The sequence below is a fragment of the Arvicola amphibius genome, chromosome 5 (assembly GCF_903992535.2).
Source record: "Arvicola amphibius chromosome 5, mArvAmp1.2, whole genome shotgun sequence".
NCBI classification, from domain to species: Eukaryota; Metazoa; Chordata; class Mammalia; order Rodentia; family Cricetidae; genus Arvicola; species Arvicola amphibius.
In genome coordinates, this window is record NC_052051.1 from 61,120,205 (window position 1) to 61,140,460 (window position 20,256).

General features: G+C 35.6%; 1 protein-coding gene across 2 annotated transcripts in view; it reads left to right on the plus strand.

The window, feature by feature from the left end:
- The window catches only part of Dph6 (diphthamine biosynthesis 6), a 122,347-nt gene extending 117,368 nt beyond the window's left edge, over nucleotides 1-4,979 (plus strand). For both annotated transcript variants that reach the window (XM_038331780.1, XM_038331781.1), the window contains exons 8-9: nucleotides 2,369-2,456; nucleotides 3,860-4,979. In XM_038331780.1, the coding sequence (XP_038187708.1) occupies nucleotides 2,369-2,456; nucleotides 3,860-3,913 (142 nt within the window). In that variant the 3' untranslated portion in view covers nucleotides 3,914-4,979. The remainder of the gene's footprint in view (nucleotides 1-2,368; nucleotides 2,457-3,859) is intronic.
- The last annotated feature ends 15,277 nt before the right edge of the window (nucleotides 4,980-20,256 follow it).

Sequence of the window (20,256 nt, forward strand, 5' to 3'; positions counted from 1 at the left end):
CATGACTCTTGCTTTCATGTTCTCCTAACTTCTTTTGCATTAGTAATTAACATCACTAATTTATTTGGCATTTTATTATTGAGTGTCTGGTTTTTTGTATCAAACTCTGCTGGTCACTATTGATGCCCATTATTTCTTCCTTTATAAGCTCAAAGTGAAAACATATCTGGGTATTAACTTTGATAGAAGAGAGCAAAGTTATTTCTTAAAAGTTTATAAATGGGAGAAATTTTTTATGGCCATGCAGATCACAAAAGGATTTTGTATACAAGAAGTATATTTCCATGAAACAGTGCTGCTTATTATTTAAAAAAAATAATTGGCATGTTTGGGTAAACAATATAAAAGAGAAAGTAGGAATAGATTTACTTATTAACACAAGATTAAACACAGAGAACAACAAACAAGAAATGCAAAGGAATGGAAAGTAGGAATAGATTTACTTATTAACACAAGATTAAACACAGAGAACAACAAACAAGAAATGCAAAGGAATGATACTCGACCTGTCCTTCTGACAGACTGATGGCTCTGAGAACACAAAGGTCTTTATAAACACCTAATTGTAAGAAGTACTGCTTTCCACTTTGTTGTGAAAGGATCTCAGCATTATGGTACTTCAACAGTGAAACAATTCAACATCTTCACCTTGTAGCTATAGCAACTCAAGCCTTATGCAGTTCAAAACACACAAATACTAGTCCTACCACTGTGTGAAAGGTGTCAGAGAATGTCTATTAAATAAGACCCTTCTTCCTGACAAGTTCCCTTCCTGTTTCCCTGTATGTCTGTGTGTGAGTCTGTCTGTATGCCTCTCTCTCTCTCTCTCTCTCTCTCTCTCTCTCTCTCTCTCTCTCTCTCTCTCTCTCTCTGAAAAGATCTTTATGTTGATGTAATCTGTGAAAGCTAGTTATACTTTTTTATCCAAAACCTAATTCTTTAAAGGGTCAATTTATATAAGTTTTGTTTCTTCCAACATTGTCTGTTTAATGTTATTTTATTAAAATATGCAAAGATGAATTTTTGATAGTAAATATTCATGAATAGTATTGTTTTTAATCATCATATATGAAGTTTTAATATTTTTTACATTTTGTAAATGAAACAAACATTTTCTTGTGAAAATTTAGTATTCTGGACTCAAGTATTTTGTGGTTCTTTCTTCATAACTACATAACTTTCTAATGAGTAAAACCTTATTCAAATATGTTTTAAGCTAGTTGCAAAGAGTTGAAGTAAGAGTCTAGAGAGATGGCTCAGTTCATCTATTAAGAGCATATACTGCTCTTGCATAGGACCCAAGTTCAACTCCCAGCACTAACATCTTACAGCTGCCTGTAATTCCAGACCTCCACAGGCATTGTCCAGTCACGTGCACACACCTACACACACTTTAGTTTTAAAATAAAGTAAAAGCATAAAAATAATTTGAATTTTTTTAAATATATAAGTAGTCAAAATAACTGGATTGGAGAGATGGTTCAGCAGGTAAGAGTTTCTGATGCTCTACCAGAGGACCCAGGTTTGATTCCTAGAACCTACGTAGTGACTCAAAACCATCTTTAACTCCAGTTACAGGGAATCCAATGACCTTTTCTAGGCTCTGTGGGCACCAGACATGCACATGGTACATATATGCATACTAAACACTCACACACACAAAATGAAAATAAATCAAGAAGAAAAAAAAGAGTTAAAGATAAGCTTTCCAATCTTGCAATGGCCAGCTGCTAATAATATAACCAATAGAAGCAATTCATGAGAAATTAAAAGAGGTTTTTGGAATTTCTATTTTTATATTTTCAGTTGAATTGAAAAACAATATTTCTGTATTAATAAACAAAATAATTAGTTATTAATTTCACAAATAATCTTATTTATATTTACAGGGTATCGTTATCAAAACTTGAGTAAATTTGCATGTACCCATATGGAGGCAGCAAGCAGTTTGTACCGTGTTAGCTGAATGTAGTAATTACCCTGTCAAATAAGCAGTGTTGGTAGCAGTGAACTACAGTGTGAAGAGTGCAGCCAGAGCCTTCCACCTCAACCAGCTTGTCTTTGTGAAGGATGACTTAGACTGTGTCTGAAGCACCAAGTCTTAAAAATAAAGGCACATTGAAGACCAAGCAATGATGCTTAATGTTTAGCCCATGCCAAGCACATTTGTGAAGTGCAGTTGAAGAGTTGAGGTCTCCAAATCATTCATAGAGTGGCAGAAAATAAAATTTGAACTGAGGGTCCCTTTACATAGGAAAAGTGTCAGTGTTTCTTAGTATTGGCAGATTTCAAGTGTCTTCTATTGGCAACTTGAGTGATTAGCCACAGGTATGGATTTGGTAAGTACACTAAATTATCTGTGTTGCAGAGACTCCTCAGAAGTAGTCATACACTCCGCTGATGCATTTGCACCTGTGGCTTATCTACGACTTTCAGAGCTGCACCTGGAAGAAAAGGTGAGTAACTGTCCAATTGCAGTGATTCAGACAAGTGACAGGTATAGGTTAGTTCTCTTGTGTGATTCTCTAACAGTAGGCAATGGAACACAGTAGATCTCAACATCAGTCAACAACTAATACTTTTACAAATACTTACAGTTTTGAAAAATGTTGTCTAACACAAAAAGCCTTACATTCTGAAGAGATTGAAGGTTAATTGATAAAAGAATGATAAATACTAAGAAGACAAGACAAGGACAGTATAAAACCAAACGTCATCTAGCATGATAATCAGGTTGCAGTGCATGAGCATTTGGGGAAAGGCATGATGGTTAGTTGGATTTTCATTGTGCAAGGCTTTTGAGGGGAATAAAGGAGAGAAAAGTTTTCTAGACACTGTAATGAGTGACAGGAAGATGGAAGATGACACAAAGTGCAGAAAATCAAACAGTTTTCTCCTCAGTACATTGGTGGTGATCAGGATGCAGAGTTTTCTCCTCAGTACATTGGTGGTGATCAGGATGCAGCAGATGCCTATTGAATCTGTCTTTGGGGGTAGGTGAAGATATGTATTAGATATTTGTATGAAAGACTTAGAGAGGTTACCCTCTGTTTTCAGTGAAGTTATGTAAGGAAAAAGAGATAGAAAGCACAAATAATAGGAAAAGGTCTTGTGTCCTTCTTGCTCACTTCCTGAGGCACACGCATAAGCTGTCTATGTTTCAGGGAATCACAATGATGTTTTCAGATGAAGATGGCTTCTCTAAAAGTAGAAGGAAAACAGTGGTTCCCCAAATCTCAGGGTGAAGTCAGTAAGGAAAGAGTACTTACTAGGGCCAGCAAGATGACTCAGCAATTAGAGGTGGGTGGGAACTATGATTGATATGTAAAATGAGAAGAGATAGTTTTTTTAAATAAAAACATAGTGAAAGCATTTACTATGAAAGCCTCATTATCACACATACACACACACACAACACACACAAATAATAAATAAATAAATAAATAAATAAGCAGGTAAATCTCCCAGAAAAATTAATGATGAATAGGTTTGGATACCTATAGATCATTGGACTGTGCTAAAGTAGACATTGGTGACCTTTTATCAAAAATTGGTGACATCAAAGGGTAATTTATACCATCCATACACTTTCCAAATTTAAAAAAAAAGGACCCCTTACTTTAGCCTTCCTCTACTTCTGCTGCCATGAGCACAGCTAAGAACCTGAAACACTAACCCCTCCCTTAAGCATTGTTCAGCTCTAAGCTTAGCTTCTACCATGTGACCCACTAGGGTTCTCTTGGTAGTTCATTGTCTTCACAGGCCATTAGCCCACTGCAGAGAGCTGTTGTTTCTTTGAGATATGATGTTATTGACATTAAGAATTATGTCAAATTTTCCTTCTTTTGTTTCCTTGTAGGTGTCTTCAGTACCTGGGAATAACGAAATAATTAATTATGTACACAATTCTTGAAAATTTATGGTGCATTTTAAAAATTATTATGACCAAGTTTTCTCATTATGGTTTTGTTCCTCTTCAAAACATATAATGGGACATTGGTTAACTGGAAAAATTTCAGTGAACCCTTCTGTAATAGTGCCAATTTCCTCACTTTCTTTTTTAAAAGATAATTTCTTTTATTTTTTGAGATTATATTGTAATTACATCATCTCCTCCCTCTCCCTTTCCTCCACACCCCTCTTTGCTCACTTTCAAATTTAAAGTCTTTTTTTCCTTCCTGTTGTTATATACATAACCCTTTCTATGTCTCTCTGTTTCTTTCTGTCTCTGCCTCTCTCCCGCTCTGTCTCACTCACTCTACACACACATACACATGCACACTTTCTTAAGTACATAAATACAACTTGCTTAATCTGTAGAAAGATGCCTGTATGTATGTTTTCAGGCCTGGCCATGTTATTGGATACCAATTGGTGTGCTCTTCACTGGGAAGACAGTTTCTTCTGCTCTCAACATTCCTTAGTTGCCTGAAGTCCTCTGTACAGGGTGAAGCAGCATGGCTGCTGGTGTCCTGCTTGTTGAGCTCATGTTTAGGCACCACCTTAGTGAGACTTCATGGGTGCAGCTTCAGATTCCTGGAAGAAGCAAACCCCATGATCCTCTGGTCCTTACGTCTTTCTGCCTCCTCTTCACGTTCTTTTTTGATAACAAGTCTCAGGACCTTTTTATGGCATGCCTTTTTATTACCCACCTCTCTCTCTGACATTTCCTTTTCACACTTCTTTCCTCCCTTTCTTTCTTACCCCATGTCTTGGAGAAGAGGAATCAGAAAATGAAGAAGACTACTCTATCTAGACAAACAAGCTTACTGTAATCAAGGGGTCACCAACGTGATTTTCCAGAATATCATGTATTAATATCAGTTATTAATATGCATTCCCTTGTGTCTCATTATGGCTGTTTATACTTTTGGTGACTGTGAATAAAGCTGCTATCAACATTCATGTACAAATTTTCTATAAATGCAAATTCATCTCATTTGTATAACTATTAAAGAGCATCATTACTTGATGGTGAATGGTCTGGTTTATTTCCATTGCTATAGTAAATATTCTGACAAAAAGCAACATAGTGGAGGACAGGTTATTTGGCTTTTTATTCCAGGACATAGTCTGGAACTCTGGCAGCTAGTCCCATACATCCACAGGAAAGATCAAAAAGCTCCTTCGTATTGCACTGACATGTTTTTCCTACATCATCCCATACTCCTGTCCATCTCCCCTTTAAAGTTGTGTCTTCCCTAACTTCTCTTGAGTTGGCCACTTGCTCTTTTACTCTTTATATGAATTTCACTGCCATGTTGCTTTCCCTCTATAGCAGTGGTTCTCTGCCTCTCTAATGCTGTGATCCTTGAATACAGTTCCTCATGTTGTGAACCCCCCCAACCAAAAAAAAATTATTTTTGTTGCTACTTCATAACTGTAATTTTCCTACTGTTATGAATTGTAATATAAATACATGCTTTTTTTTCAAAAGTCTTAGACAACCCCTATGAAAGGGTCATTCAACCCCAAAGGTGTCGAAACCCATAGGTTGAGAACTGCTTCTTTGTAGTGGTTGGTTCCCACAGTTGGACACTGTTTTTCTACTTTAAGGAGATCATCATCTCTAAACTGGAAGCCATGTGTCATAACGTTGTAAGGTCTTTTAGCAGTCTTGCTCTCTGGGCTCCTTGCTTATCAGACAAAACCAGTTGATACTCCCTTGTTTTGCCATTACTTCCTTCCTCCCTTGACCTTTCTTCTTCTGCCATATACACTTTGCATTCTTCTTCTTTTAAACTGATTGTATCCTACCCATGGAGCGAAATTGAATTCAAATACTTACATTTAACCACACCAGTTTAATTGTTCCAATGCTTTCTTCTCTTTCTGTGGCAACTTTATTTTAAGCAGTTGTTTTAAGCATTGATCATTTCTACTCTTTTGCAGATTTCTTGTGGACTGGTCTGTTTTCATCTTCTTGTCATCTGAATCATCTATGAGATCTACAAGTACCAGATATAACTTTAAAATTAATTTTTATGTGAACTGTCATTTTTCAAACCTCATTTCTTTCTTCATGAAGAGTTTTATATATGCCTTTCTGTTATATATCACACACAAATTTACATCACTTTCCTCTGTAATTATTAGAAAGAGATGTCTAAGAAAGCTGTAGAACAAATTAAAAATATAGAGATTGTTAGTGAACATTTTAAAGATAATACTTAAACACCTAATAATATAAAATAACAAACTTAATTTACTTAAATTTTATGTTGCTGTAAGTTATTGATTTAAGTATGAAAATGATACCAATTAGACATGAGATCCTGAACAGCAAAACTGAATAATGGAAAGACCTGGATTAAAAATTGACTAGGAGAATTCTTGGAAGAGGAAAGGCGGAGACCCAGTTGTGAGTGAAACAGAGGAAACAAGATGAGAATTCCTCACTGAGAAAAGGTACAAAGCCACATGGCTAAACATAGATAAGAATTATAGGTTAATTTAAGTTGTAAGAGCTAGTTACTAATAAGCCTGAGCAATAGACTAAACAAACTAATTGCCCATTTTTATTGATAAGGTTTAATGTGGAATCATGGCTGCTAAGATACATATTTTTATTCTTGCTTGGTTGGTTTTAAATAAAGTACACACTATTATCTTCTTCTGAATGAAATGTATTTACTCAAAAAAACTTTTATTCAATGATAAAAAAAATGAAATCTTGAAATCTGCAGGCAAATGGATAGATCTAGAACAAAGCATATTGACCAGAAAGCATATTGACCCAGAAAGACAAATATAATATGTACTCACTCACACATGGCTTTTAGACCTAAAGCAAAGAAAAACCAGACTACAATCCACAACCCCAGAGAAGCTAGACAACAAAGAGGACCATACATGGATCTAAATAGGAAGGAGAAAAAGTAAATTGAGATCATGGGGGTCACAAGAAAGGTAGAAGGGGAGAACAAAAGAGAGGAGGGTAGTGAGAAAAAATGAATATCACAATAAAAACAACCACCTGTATGGTTGTCACTTCTGTGGATGAGCTGTTATTTCTCTTTCACATGAGGTTTCTCTTTTTCAAACTGAATGTTTATTAATTTTGATGGTATTCATAGCTTTCCTTCTCCTGTGTATACAAGAGCAAAACCCCTTCCCCAATGTAGCATTTCCATTCTGAGGTCAACAAATCCTTAAAATACACCAGCTGACTTAATTCAGAAGTTTTTTCTATTATCCAGTGTCTCTCTGCTGCCATTATTCCTTTCTCATTAATGTTAAGAAAATTCAAGGTTAATTAAGCATTATGCAATCTGTTTCTGGGGGGTATTTTCTAATTTTTTGTTTGTTTAATGTATCCTTTATAGTTTGATTTGATCCTTCTATAACTGCCTGACCTGTAGGATTATTTGGTATACTTGTAATATGCTTTGTAACATAATAAGCAAAAAACTGTTTCATTTTCTTAGAGACATGCTGGACCATTATCTGTCTTTATTTGTGCAGGTATACCCATGATGGCCATAACCTACCGCGTGAGATACTCTATCTGCTAACTTATCACAACTTTTTAACCGATTTTGATTGCAAAATTTAACATTATGAATTCTTTCAGATAATTTCTCAGCACCTTTGACATGGAATGAATTTTGACATGGAAGGAATTAATGTTATCCTCTTCAAGGGTATTTTTTTCAACTAACTTTTGCCTTTATGATGGTATTTATCCTGTCAGCTAGCTGTTCATTATTAGTCTGTAAAGACTGAATCATTTCTAAAAGTACCTCATTGTTGGCTCTGTTATCAAATCATTTTCTTAAGGATATAATATGAAAAGCAAAACTAATTCCCAATATCAAATAAGTGCATATATCAGAAAAACCATATAAGCCTTGCAGAATTCCATCCATAGTATAAGCAAAAAGGTTATTAAATTTCTGGATGGTGGTACTGTCTGCCATTATATAACTTTCAAATTTATTGACTTATTGATCAAATTAACTTACCTTCATTATGAGATTTCAGTAAATTGTTGTAGGTGTAATAATCTTTATTGTTCAGCAGGTATTGCAGTAGCAGCCACATGGTAGAGAGATGCACCTAACAGCAGTGTGAACAGTCCCACTGGGTTCTGCTTAGTGCCTGCTTAAATATTGACAAATATGCTTTGCTTGATGAATTAAGAGCAATTAAATTGATTCAGTACACAGAGAGAGTTTTTTGGCGGCCAGAAACCCAGAGCTCACTTTCCGGGATCACAAACTTTAAGATGCACAAGTCGCTGGAGAAGGAGGTGGCATGAGCACGGGAATTTGCCTGGTTACCATGCAGCAGGCATGCCAAAGAGGTAGCTCCACTGCAATGGTGTTTTGGCAAAAAAAAAAAAAAAAAAAAAAAAAAAAAACACATAGTAAGTGAAATTGGACCAGGCAGACAGGAGTGGAAGACCTCAGCTGCAGACCTTTTGGGTCCATCCCTGTAGAAATGGAGTCAGGATCCACATGGGGTACCAGGTGTAGATGGATGCAATAGGGTATTCTCACACTAGCTCAGAATTGAGGATAATAAAGGTCCTTTATTTAGAGGTAGACTCACAGATCACAGTCCTTTGCACAAGCAGGGAAACGGACCAAATCCAGCAGCTGAGAGAGAGCGTGCAAGATTTATGTCTGCATTTATAGTATAAGAGACCACGCCCAAATGGACTGTTATTTTAAAGACTATTGGCTGAGCCGGGCGGTGGTGGCGCACGTCTTTAATCCCAGCACTCGGGAGGCAGAGACAGGCGGATCTCTGTAAGATCGAAGCCAGCCTGGTCTACAAGAGCTAGTTCCAGGACAGGCTCCAAAAAAAAAAAAGACTATTGGCTGAAGAAGTTCCGACAGCATACAATAACACCTAAAACATATTTTTAAAAAACAGTTCTAAGGAAATTTAAAGCCCTAGGTAACTATAATTAAAAGAAAAATCTGAACACAAATAAATGACTTATAACACAACTCAAGAATTTGGAAAAACAAGACCAAACTAAACCCAAATCTAGTTAGTGGCAAATAAAATCAAAGCAGAAATTAATTAAATAAAAACAAAATAATGCAAAGAATCAATAAATCTAAGAAGTGATTTTTTTGAGAAGATCTACAGATGTTTGGCCCACCTAATCAAAAGAATGACACGTTCCACATTAATAGAATCAAAAATGGACATATTACAGCAGACAGCTAAGAAATTCAGAATACAGAAGAGAATAATTTTTACAAAACTATACTCAATTAAGCTGACAATCTAAAAGAAATGAATAAATTCACAGATTCACCCAAATTGTCAAAGTTAAACCAAGAGATAGTCCTAAGCAACCCAGTAACAAATGAAGAGACTTAAACTGTAATAACAACCTTCAGAGTAGTGAAAGTCCAAGCAAGAAATACAAACGCATTCAAATAACATATCTGCCCCTTCCAGGTTGGAGTGATTGTCAATGTCTTGAAACAAAGCTGTTATGAACAACTACATGAGAGACTATTTTCTCTCCCCAGTAACATGTAGAGGTGAACAATATATTGAGGTGGGATTCAACAGCATTATAACTGTCTTAAAGTTGTGCATCTGCCCTTGACATTCCAGCTACAATCACTGGATAATTATGCTGGACTTGAAGGACCTTGATCTGTCAGCGTCTTCTGGGTTCTGCGCTAAACACTGGTTTCTTTATTTCTCCCCACAAGTCTCAATAAGACTCCTTTCCTCCCTGAAACATGGAAGGCTACAGGAGGAAGACTGCTATGAATCTAAGACCTTATCTGCAAAGCAAGACCTTATCTCAAACAGAACAGCTATAAAAATGCTGTCTTCCATTTTCATGTCAAATTACTGTTTTATGTAGCCCCTCTTGACTCAGTTTACTCATGTGCAATGCAAGGGATATTAATACTCTATTTTCAGGACTTTATTTTTCCATGGTTAATTGTATTCCACATTTTATCATATTTTCCTTGTACTTAGTCACATACAAAACATGTTTTCTTCTCAAAAATTGCTTTTTTTCTCAGTTGACCAAAAGCAAAAGATAATTGAAGTCATCACTTTAAAAATAAGATTTGCCTATTTCAGAAGTACTTTCTCTAGACCAGTTCCAAAAGTGGTTGAAATTTAGTTTGAAATATGATAGGAACTACTGTTTGTATGTATTTAACTCATAATTTAATATGCAAACAGAATTTTCATAAATCTTTGTAACTGATAAGTTCAAATAGAGGTGGGAACTACAATAACCTACTTTTGTTTGACCATCATATACTATTTATTTTTTATTGATCCAATCTGACATCTTTATTTACTGTACTACATAACTGAATATCTAATAAGGAGACTTTCTTAATTTCTCAGTTACACTTGTAACCCAACTAAGTATAAGATAAGGATCATTCCCATGGTGTATAATGGGGCTTTCTGCTTGGAGCAAATATTTTTAAAAGACAGAACATTTGTAAGATCTAGAACCTAGGACTGGAAATTCATTTTCTTCTTTGTAGTTCCTGCCAAACCATCTTCTTTTTAATCTGACCTCTTTAACACCAGCAGTACTGAAAACCCATCTCCTAACTAAGCAGAGATTTGATGCTTCACACTTAATTACTCAGGTAATAACCTTCATTAAACACAGTTAACTATTATTAAAGATGAAATGTACTGCCTGCTTATCTAGGGAAAAAAACTAGGTTCATGAGTTTTATCTCTCCAGTGTTATTAGAGTGGTCCTGTCATCCCTTATATATTACCTGAGTGAAATAAATGTTAACTATTTTTAAACTTCACATTTGTTAAATTTTAGAACTCAATGTGTGGGAGTCTTCTTTGGCATATTCTTACAGTTCTATCAGACTAAATTAAAAGCTTGATAAAGGGAGTTTTTTTTTTTTTACTATTGGCTGTTAATGTCAACTATATATATATATATATATATATATATATATATATATATATATCATATAGAACAGAGCAGTTAGTAGGCAGTCAATAAATGTTTATAATATTAAGTTGAATTGACTTAGCCTTTAAATTTGTCAAAGGATAACTGATTTATCTATGAACCATATCTGAAAGTAGTCCAGCGTCCTACCCATTCATCACTACAACAGAGAAGTAGTTAGAGGAACAAGAGGCAGTATATAATAAGAAGTGGGACAGCCATGTTTAAAAGGAAAATATCATAGTCGTCTGTGTGGTGCCCTTAGAGCAAGATCCATCATCATCCTTTCTTAACTTGTGTGAGTCTATAAATAGATAAAGCTGGTTATTCACAAGGGAACCAACCCACTAGTGCTGGTTCATTTGTGAATATAAGCTTGTAATATCAGAATTCTTTTGACTTCTTATTAAAATTAAATCCCTTTCCCCTGTTTTGTCTTTGTTTACTATGTTTATCAGATGATAATTCACATGGAAACAACATTCCAACAATTACTAAGTGTATCTTAAAAACTAGGGCACATGTACAGATTAGCTAAGATTCTGCTCTTGAATTCTGTCTTTGAATTTGACTGTTGTTTACTATGTCTTATGTAGTAAGAGACTGCTTGTTTGTCCCGGCAGCTCTCTCACTCTGCCTTCTTTCTCCTCTATCTCTGCTTGGAATTCCCAGATTTCTCTATTCTGCTATATATTCTGTCATAGGTCCAAAGATATTCTTTATTAACCAATGGTAATAAAACATATTCATAGCATACAGAGGGGAATCCCACATTAGTCTTACATTCAATTTTGACATGAGAATTTAATGAATATTTTAGGTATTATAATAGTATGCAGGTTGTATAACAAATGAACAAAGATTTCTCTACCTTTTCTTATTAAAATAAATTTAGATGGGTTCTGTGAAATGGGGAATTTTCATCTGCACAATTGCAGTGAAATAAAGGAAATGGTGAGAGAACAGATAAAAAGATTAACCTTGCCAGACAGTGGTGGCGCACGCCTTAAATCCCAGCACTCAGGAGGCAGAGGCAGAGACAGGTGGATCCCTGTGTGTTCAAGATCTGCCTGGGCTACAGAGCAAGTTCCAGGAAAGGCTCCAGAGCTTCATAGTGAAACCCTGTCTCAGACATATATATATATATATATATATATATATATATATATATATATATATATGTGTGTGTGTGTGTGTGTGTGTGTGTGTGTGTGTATGTGTATATGTGTATATGTGTATATGTGTATATATACATATATATATTTGTCTGAGACACACATATATTATATATATATAATATATATATATATATATATATAGAGAGAGAGAGAGAGAGAGTTAATAAAGCCAGCTGGTAGCAAGGGTATACTGAACTGAATTCTCATTTGACTGTGTTCTGGTATGAAGGAAGTCAAGTAACTTAATGAATTACTTAGTTTCCACTTAAAATTATATTACAGAGGAAATCCTGATATGCATGAATTAATCATCTGGACTTTCCTAAAATTTTTAACTTATCAACTAATTTCATAGAAAACATTTAACATTTTAATTAAGATTAATGCTATGGAAACTCATATAATACCATATTTTTATAAAAAAAAAAGTCCAGCTGAAAACTTATTTCAAAATTACTTTTAACAATGAGTAAATTCTACTTTATTTCACTGTTTTGCGATATTTTCAAAACTGTTCATCAACCTATTTAAAACTCAACCTTGCTTGAAGTTTGGTGTTGAAACCATTGCTCTCTGATAAAGAAAAACATACTTATTGTTCTTACAGAGAGGACTGGCATTCCATTCCCAGTATCCATGAGGTGGCTCACAAAAGCCTCTAATTCTACTTCCAGGGCCTCCAATACAACCTTCAGGCCTTTGTGGGCTCTTCAGGGACACATAAACTTATATGGGAATGCACATAATTTTTTATTTTTAATGCAAAAGAAATCAAAAAGTTTGCTAGGGTAAATGATAAAAGCTGTTCTATAAGGTAAACTAGTTTTCTTTTAAAAAAATTGTCAAATAGAGCTAAAGTTAAAAGAAAAGGTACTTTTCCAATTTACTTTTAAATACAAAATTAATCTGATGGGTTAAAATGGAAATTGTTATCCATTTGGTGTCTATTCGATCCTAATGTTATTCCATTATCCAATGTATCATATGCAACTACCAATTTATCCCAACTGATAAAAGCTTATTTTATGATATGCGCTGTTTGTTCATTTGTATTTTATGTTATCTCCTTCAGACAATCTGATTAATGTATATATTAATCCATTTATACAATTCTACTCATTTGTTAATGGTGTTATTCTATAATTTTAGGGGGTCTTTGTACCCCAAGCTGACATTGAGCTCACTCTCTAGTCTAAATTGGCCTCAAACACATAACCCCCCTGCCTTAGTAAGTGCTATGATCATTTGCCTGCTCGACTATATTCATCTGTCCTGTGACTTTTTAAAGGGGAACCACTTCTGCTTGATTAACGTTCTTCCTATGGCAATGACTTAACTGATGTGCTTTCTATTGTCTTTTTTGCCTTTAGTAGCTATAATGTTTTCTCCTTGCTTCTCTTTGAGTTCTGCAAAGCCTAATTTCGTGCTGTTAGTTTGGTCCTTGTGTGATGGCAATGTACCAAGGATGTGTGTGTCTACAGTGTGATTCTGTCGTTCATATTGGTCACTAATCATTTGCAATGTCAGTATTTACTTGTTTGCCACTCTCAGATATCGAGTTTTACAGAGTGGACAAACCTCTCACTTCTGCTTTATGTCTTACTTTGAGTAGATGCAAATTGCCCTTACCTGACAGTTTCCTTAAATTTCCTGATTCATCATTTGTTACCCTGCCCATTGGCTTTTTCTTGACACTTAGCATCCTCAAACAAGTTGTTCCTGAGTAACTGCTCATATGAAGCAAATTGTATTGAAAACAACACATTTGATAGAAAAGGAGGACCACCATGAAATTCTATCCTTCCACATAGAAATTATGCACTCCTTTGGTAAAACAATAATGAGAATTTTATTTATATATCTATTTTGTATATGGGTGTTTTACTTACATGTATGTCTGTGCACCTTGTGAGTGCCTAGTTCTCTGAGAGACCAAAAGAGGGCATCACTTTCCCTGGAACTTGAGTTACACATAGGTGTTAGGCTCCATGTAGGTTCTGTAAGCCAAATCTCGTTCTTCTGGAAGAACAACCAGGGTTCTTAACTTCTGAACCCTCTCTGCTCCTTCTTATATTCTCTTTACTTCCTTATAGTACAATTTTATGTAAAGTTGTTGTTTTTACTTCCTAATTCTTGCAGAATATTATCAGTAATGCTCATCATCTCTAACAATGCACACTATTTACTATGAGATAGACACTTGTCTGAGGGATTAGAAAGTGTTATATATTTCAATCTTAAATGTAAAGTTACTATCTTATTAAGTATTGTCATATTCACTATTTTCACACCTTATATGTTGTAAACTGAGAAGGCAAATTCAAGCATCTGATATAGACCTGAGCAATTTTAACCATTGGGCTATATGGGATTTTAATATGTTGTACAAGTATTTATTTATTTATTTGTGTGAATGGATATGTGCAAGCATGAATGTGGAGGAAATTAGAGGATAACCCAACATAGTGGTTTCTCTCTTTCCGCATGTACATTCTGTGAACTGAACTCTAGTTATCAAGCTTGAAAGCAAGCACTTTATTCACTGAACCATCTTGCTGGCTCTGGTAATGTTCTGTAGAAAGCTGCATCAAGATATTGTGTTTATATACCCAATTAGAATATGGATATCATTCATATTGCTAGAATGAACTATGTTAGTGGCAGAAAACATAATTATCTATATCAAACAACTACAAAACCTGTGATCTACAACAGTGACCTTCCTGCATGAGATCCTGGTGCAACAGTGGCACAAATGTTATAGCAGTAAGAAACTGTAGAAAGAAGCGGCAGGCTGTGTCCCGCCACCCGGCTAGCTTTACCCAAAATAATTACACGGAAACTGTATTTATTTAAATACTGTCTGGCCCATAGTTTTAACCTCTTATTGGCTAATTTTTACATCTTTTTTTTAGCCCATATTTAGTAATCCGTGTAGCACCACGAGGTGTGGCTTACCAGGAGAGATCTTAACCTGCGTCCATCTCGGAGAGGAGAAGCATGGAGACTCACTATGGCGACTGCCTGAAGCGTCTCCCCCACTCTACTTCCTTGTTCCCACAATTTTGTTCTGTCTACTCCACCTACCTAATTTTTTGTCTCTTAAAGGGCCAAGGCAGTTTTCTTTATTAATTAACCAATGAAAGAAACATAGACAGATAACTCTCCTCCATCATTTCCCCTTTTTCTGTTTAAACAAAAAAGAAAGGCTTTAACTTTAACATAGCAAAATTACATATAACAAAACAGTTATCAAGCAAGTATTACAGTTACAATATTTAAATCTATTTTATCTTTTATCATAACTAAGGAAATCTATAACTATCTATTTATTTTTTAACTCCATCAAAGACTCCAGAAGGATATAATATTACCTAAGTAAACAAGTCATATGTAACTTTTAAACTCTAGAAATGACAGAGACAACTCGCTGCCTAGACAGTCACCCAAAGTTCCTCTGTACCGTTGGGGCATCCATCTTCAGCCTTCAGGCCCATAGTGTCCAGCAGACTTTTCCATGAAGCAGGAAATTCCAAAGACAGTTCAGTCACTTTCTGCTGTGTCCTGCAGAATGTCTCGCAGACTTCTTCATGAATCAGGAACCCCGAAAGACCATCTCACCTTTAGGCAAGTTCAGCAGTCCTCTCTCTGCGGGATTTTTGTGTCCAGTTTATGGAACAGTCCAGCCAAGAGCAGTTTTTTGCCCAAATGGCTAACAAACTCCATAAGTAGCCTCTTCGATGCCCATCTTTTTCTAGAAATAGATTGGTGCTGCCAGGAGCAGACGTGTCTCATTGTCATGAAAAACCCTAAGTTATTAAAACATTAAATGTCATATTCTGCAGTCTTTGAAAGATATGAAGAATGTCTATCTAACTGAAATATATCTCTACATATCTAGAAAATCTAATAACATGACTACAAGCTTAACTATTATCAATGATTATCCATTAACAATCTATATTTCCTAATTATACATTACATTTTAAAATGAACTACACAATCACAATAGCTTAATCAAGATCAGAAATACATATACATATAACAAATTGACCTTAAAATCCATACCAATGCAACAAGAAACCACTTTTTTATTGCAATATAGGTTCACACCATGAAATGAAACCCACACCTGGAACTGCTAAAATTGCTAAGAACCTGAAACTAGGCAGGTAATGGGCCTAGAGAAAAACCTGCCTCTATTATTCAGCCAAAGCAGTGGTTCTCAACCTGTGGACTGTAACCCTTTTGAGGGTTGAACTACAGAAGCACATATCAGATATCCTGCATACCTGATATTTACATTATGATTCCTAACAGTAGCAAAATCACAGTTATGCAGTATCAGCAAAATAATTTTATGGTTGGGGGTCACCACATGTAAGAAACTGTGTTATATGGTCACAACATTAGGAAGGTTGAAAACCGCTGTGCTAAATGAACAAAAAAAAATAAAAATGATCAGCATATCTGGAGATTCTAAAGATTCTAATCAAAGAACCTCTTCTTGCTAAAGATAGTAGTTATAATAGAGATCAACCTGGACAATGTGCAGAGAGTGAGAAACTTCTTGCTATAGATAGTGATTATAACAGAGATCGCACCAGGACAATGCACAGAGAGTGAGAGACTTGGGAACACTATCCCCTGAATGGAATGTCTGTCAAATCAGTGGGGGACTCCAAGGAAACAGCTTCTACCAGACAAAATAGGCCTGATATGCATATGATCACAGGAGCTATGACAGAATGCACAGGACCTGCACAAGTTCAAGCCAGACACATGGAAAGGGGGAAGTGAGCATGAAGTCCCACCCCTAAACAAGAAACTATTTTCAGTTGATAGTTATTAAAAAAGAAAACCTCAGTTTTCTCTAATGAAGTGACACCGGTATTAAACCACACTCCATTTGGCCCCCTGATTAGGAATATTTGACCAACACACAACAGATTCTATAGTTCTTGTGTGCTTTTTAAATTTTTGTTTGGTTTGGGTTTTTGTTTTTACGGTCTTTTGTTGTTTGTTTTTGGTTTTGAAGGGAGTTTGTTTTGAAAGTGGGGAAATAAAACATGAAGTTAGGTGGGGAGGGAGGAAGGGAAGATCTAGGGAGAGATGAGCATGGGAAAGTGTAGATGATCGCGATAAAGTCGTCCCACACTAGCTCAGAATTGATTATAATAAAGGGTTCTTTATTTAGGAGTAGACTCACAGATCAACAATCCTCTGAATGAATGGGAAGCAGGAACCAAATCCAGAAGCCGAAAGAGAGAGAGAGAACACATGTTTTTATGTCTGTTTTTATAGTGCTCCAAGACCACGCTAAAGGCCATTGGCTGAAGAAGTTCCCACAGCAGGAGAGAATATTATCAAAATATATAGTATGAAAAAAACTTAAAAAGAGATTATTATAGAAAATACAGTGTGTTCATGACAATAAAACAGCAGGAAAATTGTGCAAGTAATCCAAACCATACCATCATTGACTACTTTTTTATTTAAACCTATCTTATTCATCATTTTGTCTAGTATTGGCATCATTTTCTCATTTTGCATGCATTTATCCTTGTGTATGTATGTGTGCGTGCTTTGTATGTAGCATGTGTACGTGCAACTACATGTCCTTTCATGTAGAGGTCAGGGTTTGACATCGTGTGTCTTCCTCTATCACTCTACACCTTATATATTGTGGCAAATCTCTCCCTTGAACCTGTAGCTCTCCATCGAGCCTCTTGCACTGGAGTTCTCCTCTCTTCGCCTTCCTGTCTTAGATTGTAGTCAGGCTTCACATCTCCCAGGGATTTATATGCTGGGGACCCAGCCTCTAGTCCTTACCTTATTTTCTCAGCTCTAATGTTAATTTCTTCTGAAACCCCACACACGTTCATATTCCAAAAATACATTAGTTGCAAAAGTATCAGATTAGTTATATAGATATGTGAATTATTGTTACAAATGAAATTGTTTCCTAAGTATTTGATAGCATTTAAAACATTAGATTTATGAAGAGTCCTACCAGTCTCCATCCTGGCGGAATTATTCCCAAAAGGGCAATGAAAGCTTCAAAAGTGTCTTCACATTTGAGCACCAAATTCAATGTGTCATCAGATGCTGTTCCTCACCTTATACCCCAGTACTTGGCCAAATGACATTTTCCTGCCATAGATTTAGGTTATTTGTTTCTCTTTTCCAGTACCTCCAGCCATTCACTGTAGCTAGAGGGACTGCTCAGCTTCTCCCTGTGTGGGAAGTTGGGAAGTTACTAATACTTTCAGCCATCTTCAAAAATTGGAGATGGAACAGAAATTTGGTACATATAATTCTATTAGAGTATCCTTCTGATAAGCATGCTTGAAGCACATATTACAGAATTTGTTTGTGAGTCCTTCATAATGCTGACCAGTGGTTCTCCTAATCATAAGCCAGTTTTGTAGGGTTTTTATAGACATCTCCTTCTCCATCTCACACTCCATGCTTCCTAATTACATTGCCCTGGGATTATCTCCCACACAAATAATAACCAGGTCCAAGTTCTGGTTTTAAGCATTCTGGGACAATCCAAACTAAGATAGGAACTTCAAAGAGACTCTCCAGTTATCTTAGAGAGATTGTCCTTTTGGGTGGTGCTTTTTAGTTTCAGAGATTCACTAAAACACTTTCAGCCCTGACATATAATAGCCTTATCTGTTTCAGGAAATGATAGGTTTACATTTACTTTATATGAATATTTAGTGTTTAAATCTACATTTCAAATAAAAACTGTTTGAAAAACATTTGTTACTGTACAATTATCACCTCTAACTATGCACGGTGTACTTTTAAAAAACCCTTCTTTTGAAGGGTGCACCCCTACACCACTGCACTCTGTTTTATGGGACTATCAGAATACATTAGGGCTGTGTTATAAAAGTGTTAATTTGACTCCTGTCATTATAAATTTCACTTAATGGATTTTAATATTTGTTTTTTTTTTAAGGATAAAAAAGTGTTCAGAAAGGGGCTGGAGAGATGGCTCAGAGGTTAAGAGCATTGCCTGCTCTTCCAAAGGTCCTGAGTTCAATTCCCAGAAACCACATGGTGGCTCACAACCATCTGTAATGGGGTCTGGTGCCCTCTTCTGGCCTGCAGGCATACACACAAACAGAATATTATATACATAATAAATAAATAAATATTTTTAAAAAAAGTGTTCAGAAAAACGACACAGTAATTTCTGATAGATGAGCGGCACCACAGCCCTCTTCTCCTAGAGAATGAAGACAGGGCCTTCCTAGCTCCTTTCTTCTCTCAATGTGCTTCCTAGTTAGTGAAGAAGAAACTTACTTTTGAAATACAGAGTTAACAGGTTCACATATTGTATATTTTATCATCCCCTAAACCTAAATTTAGGAATATCTGGTATTAAATGGCCTTTAATGATTAAAATAGACTTTCTGATGATATGCCTTTATTTGGAAGCTCATTAACATGAGGTTTATAGAGAACAAAATAGTATAGATTTGAATTATCTCTGAAATGTTTTCTACAGCTTCGTGCAAATAGCTGTGGCTCCTTCTATGGTCAGGTCTCTGGGATGCATGTGTGGATGTCTGCCTCCTAAAGTGCTTTGTTAACACCATAATTTTAAATTAAGTTTTCCAGAAAGCTGTTCCTGCTGTACATTGTGGCATCTAAGATTAGGTCAGTAGCCATAAATCTCATTTATGTACTTAATGCAAAAAAGATACAGCCGCCTTGGGAATAGTGGAGCCAGATTCCTTGCTTTGCCCCTCTTACAAGATATTGACATATAAAACAAAATGCTCCCATTTTGCCTTGCATCTCTCTTCGTTTAAAACTTTAAATAAAGAATGTTTATGCAGGGTTCTTTTTCATTCATAAAAATGGAAATCACCCTTAGTGTCTGCATGAGTAGGCTTGTATTCTTGTTCACGAATTCACATGATAGATTGGCCCATAAAATCTTTACGTTTGGCTTGTGCAGCTGAGTTCATGACTGAATACAGAATGATAAGGAAGTCTTAGCATTTTGTAGAAAGCAAAGAAATCATGCCTTCTAGATGGCCCTTAAGCTAGCTTTTAACTGCCTGGAAATCAGCTAGAAATGCATAATCAAACTTGCCATTAAAGGCACAGTGTGTAGCATAAATCTTG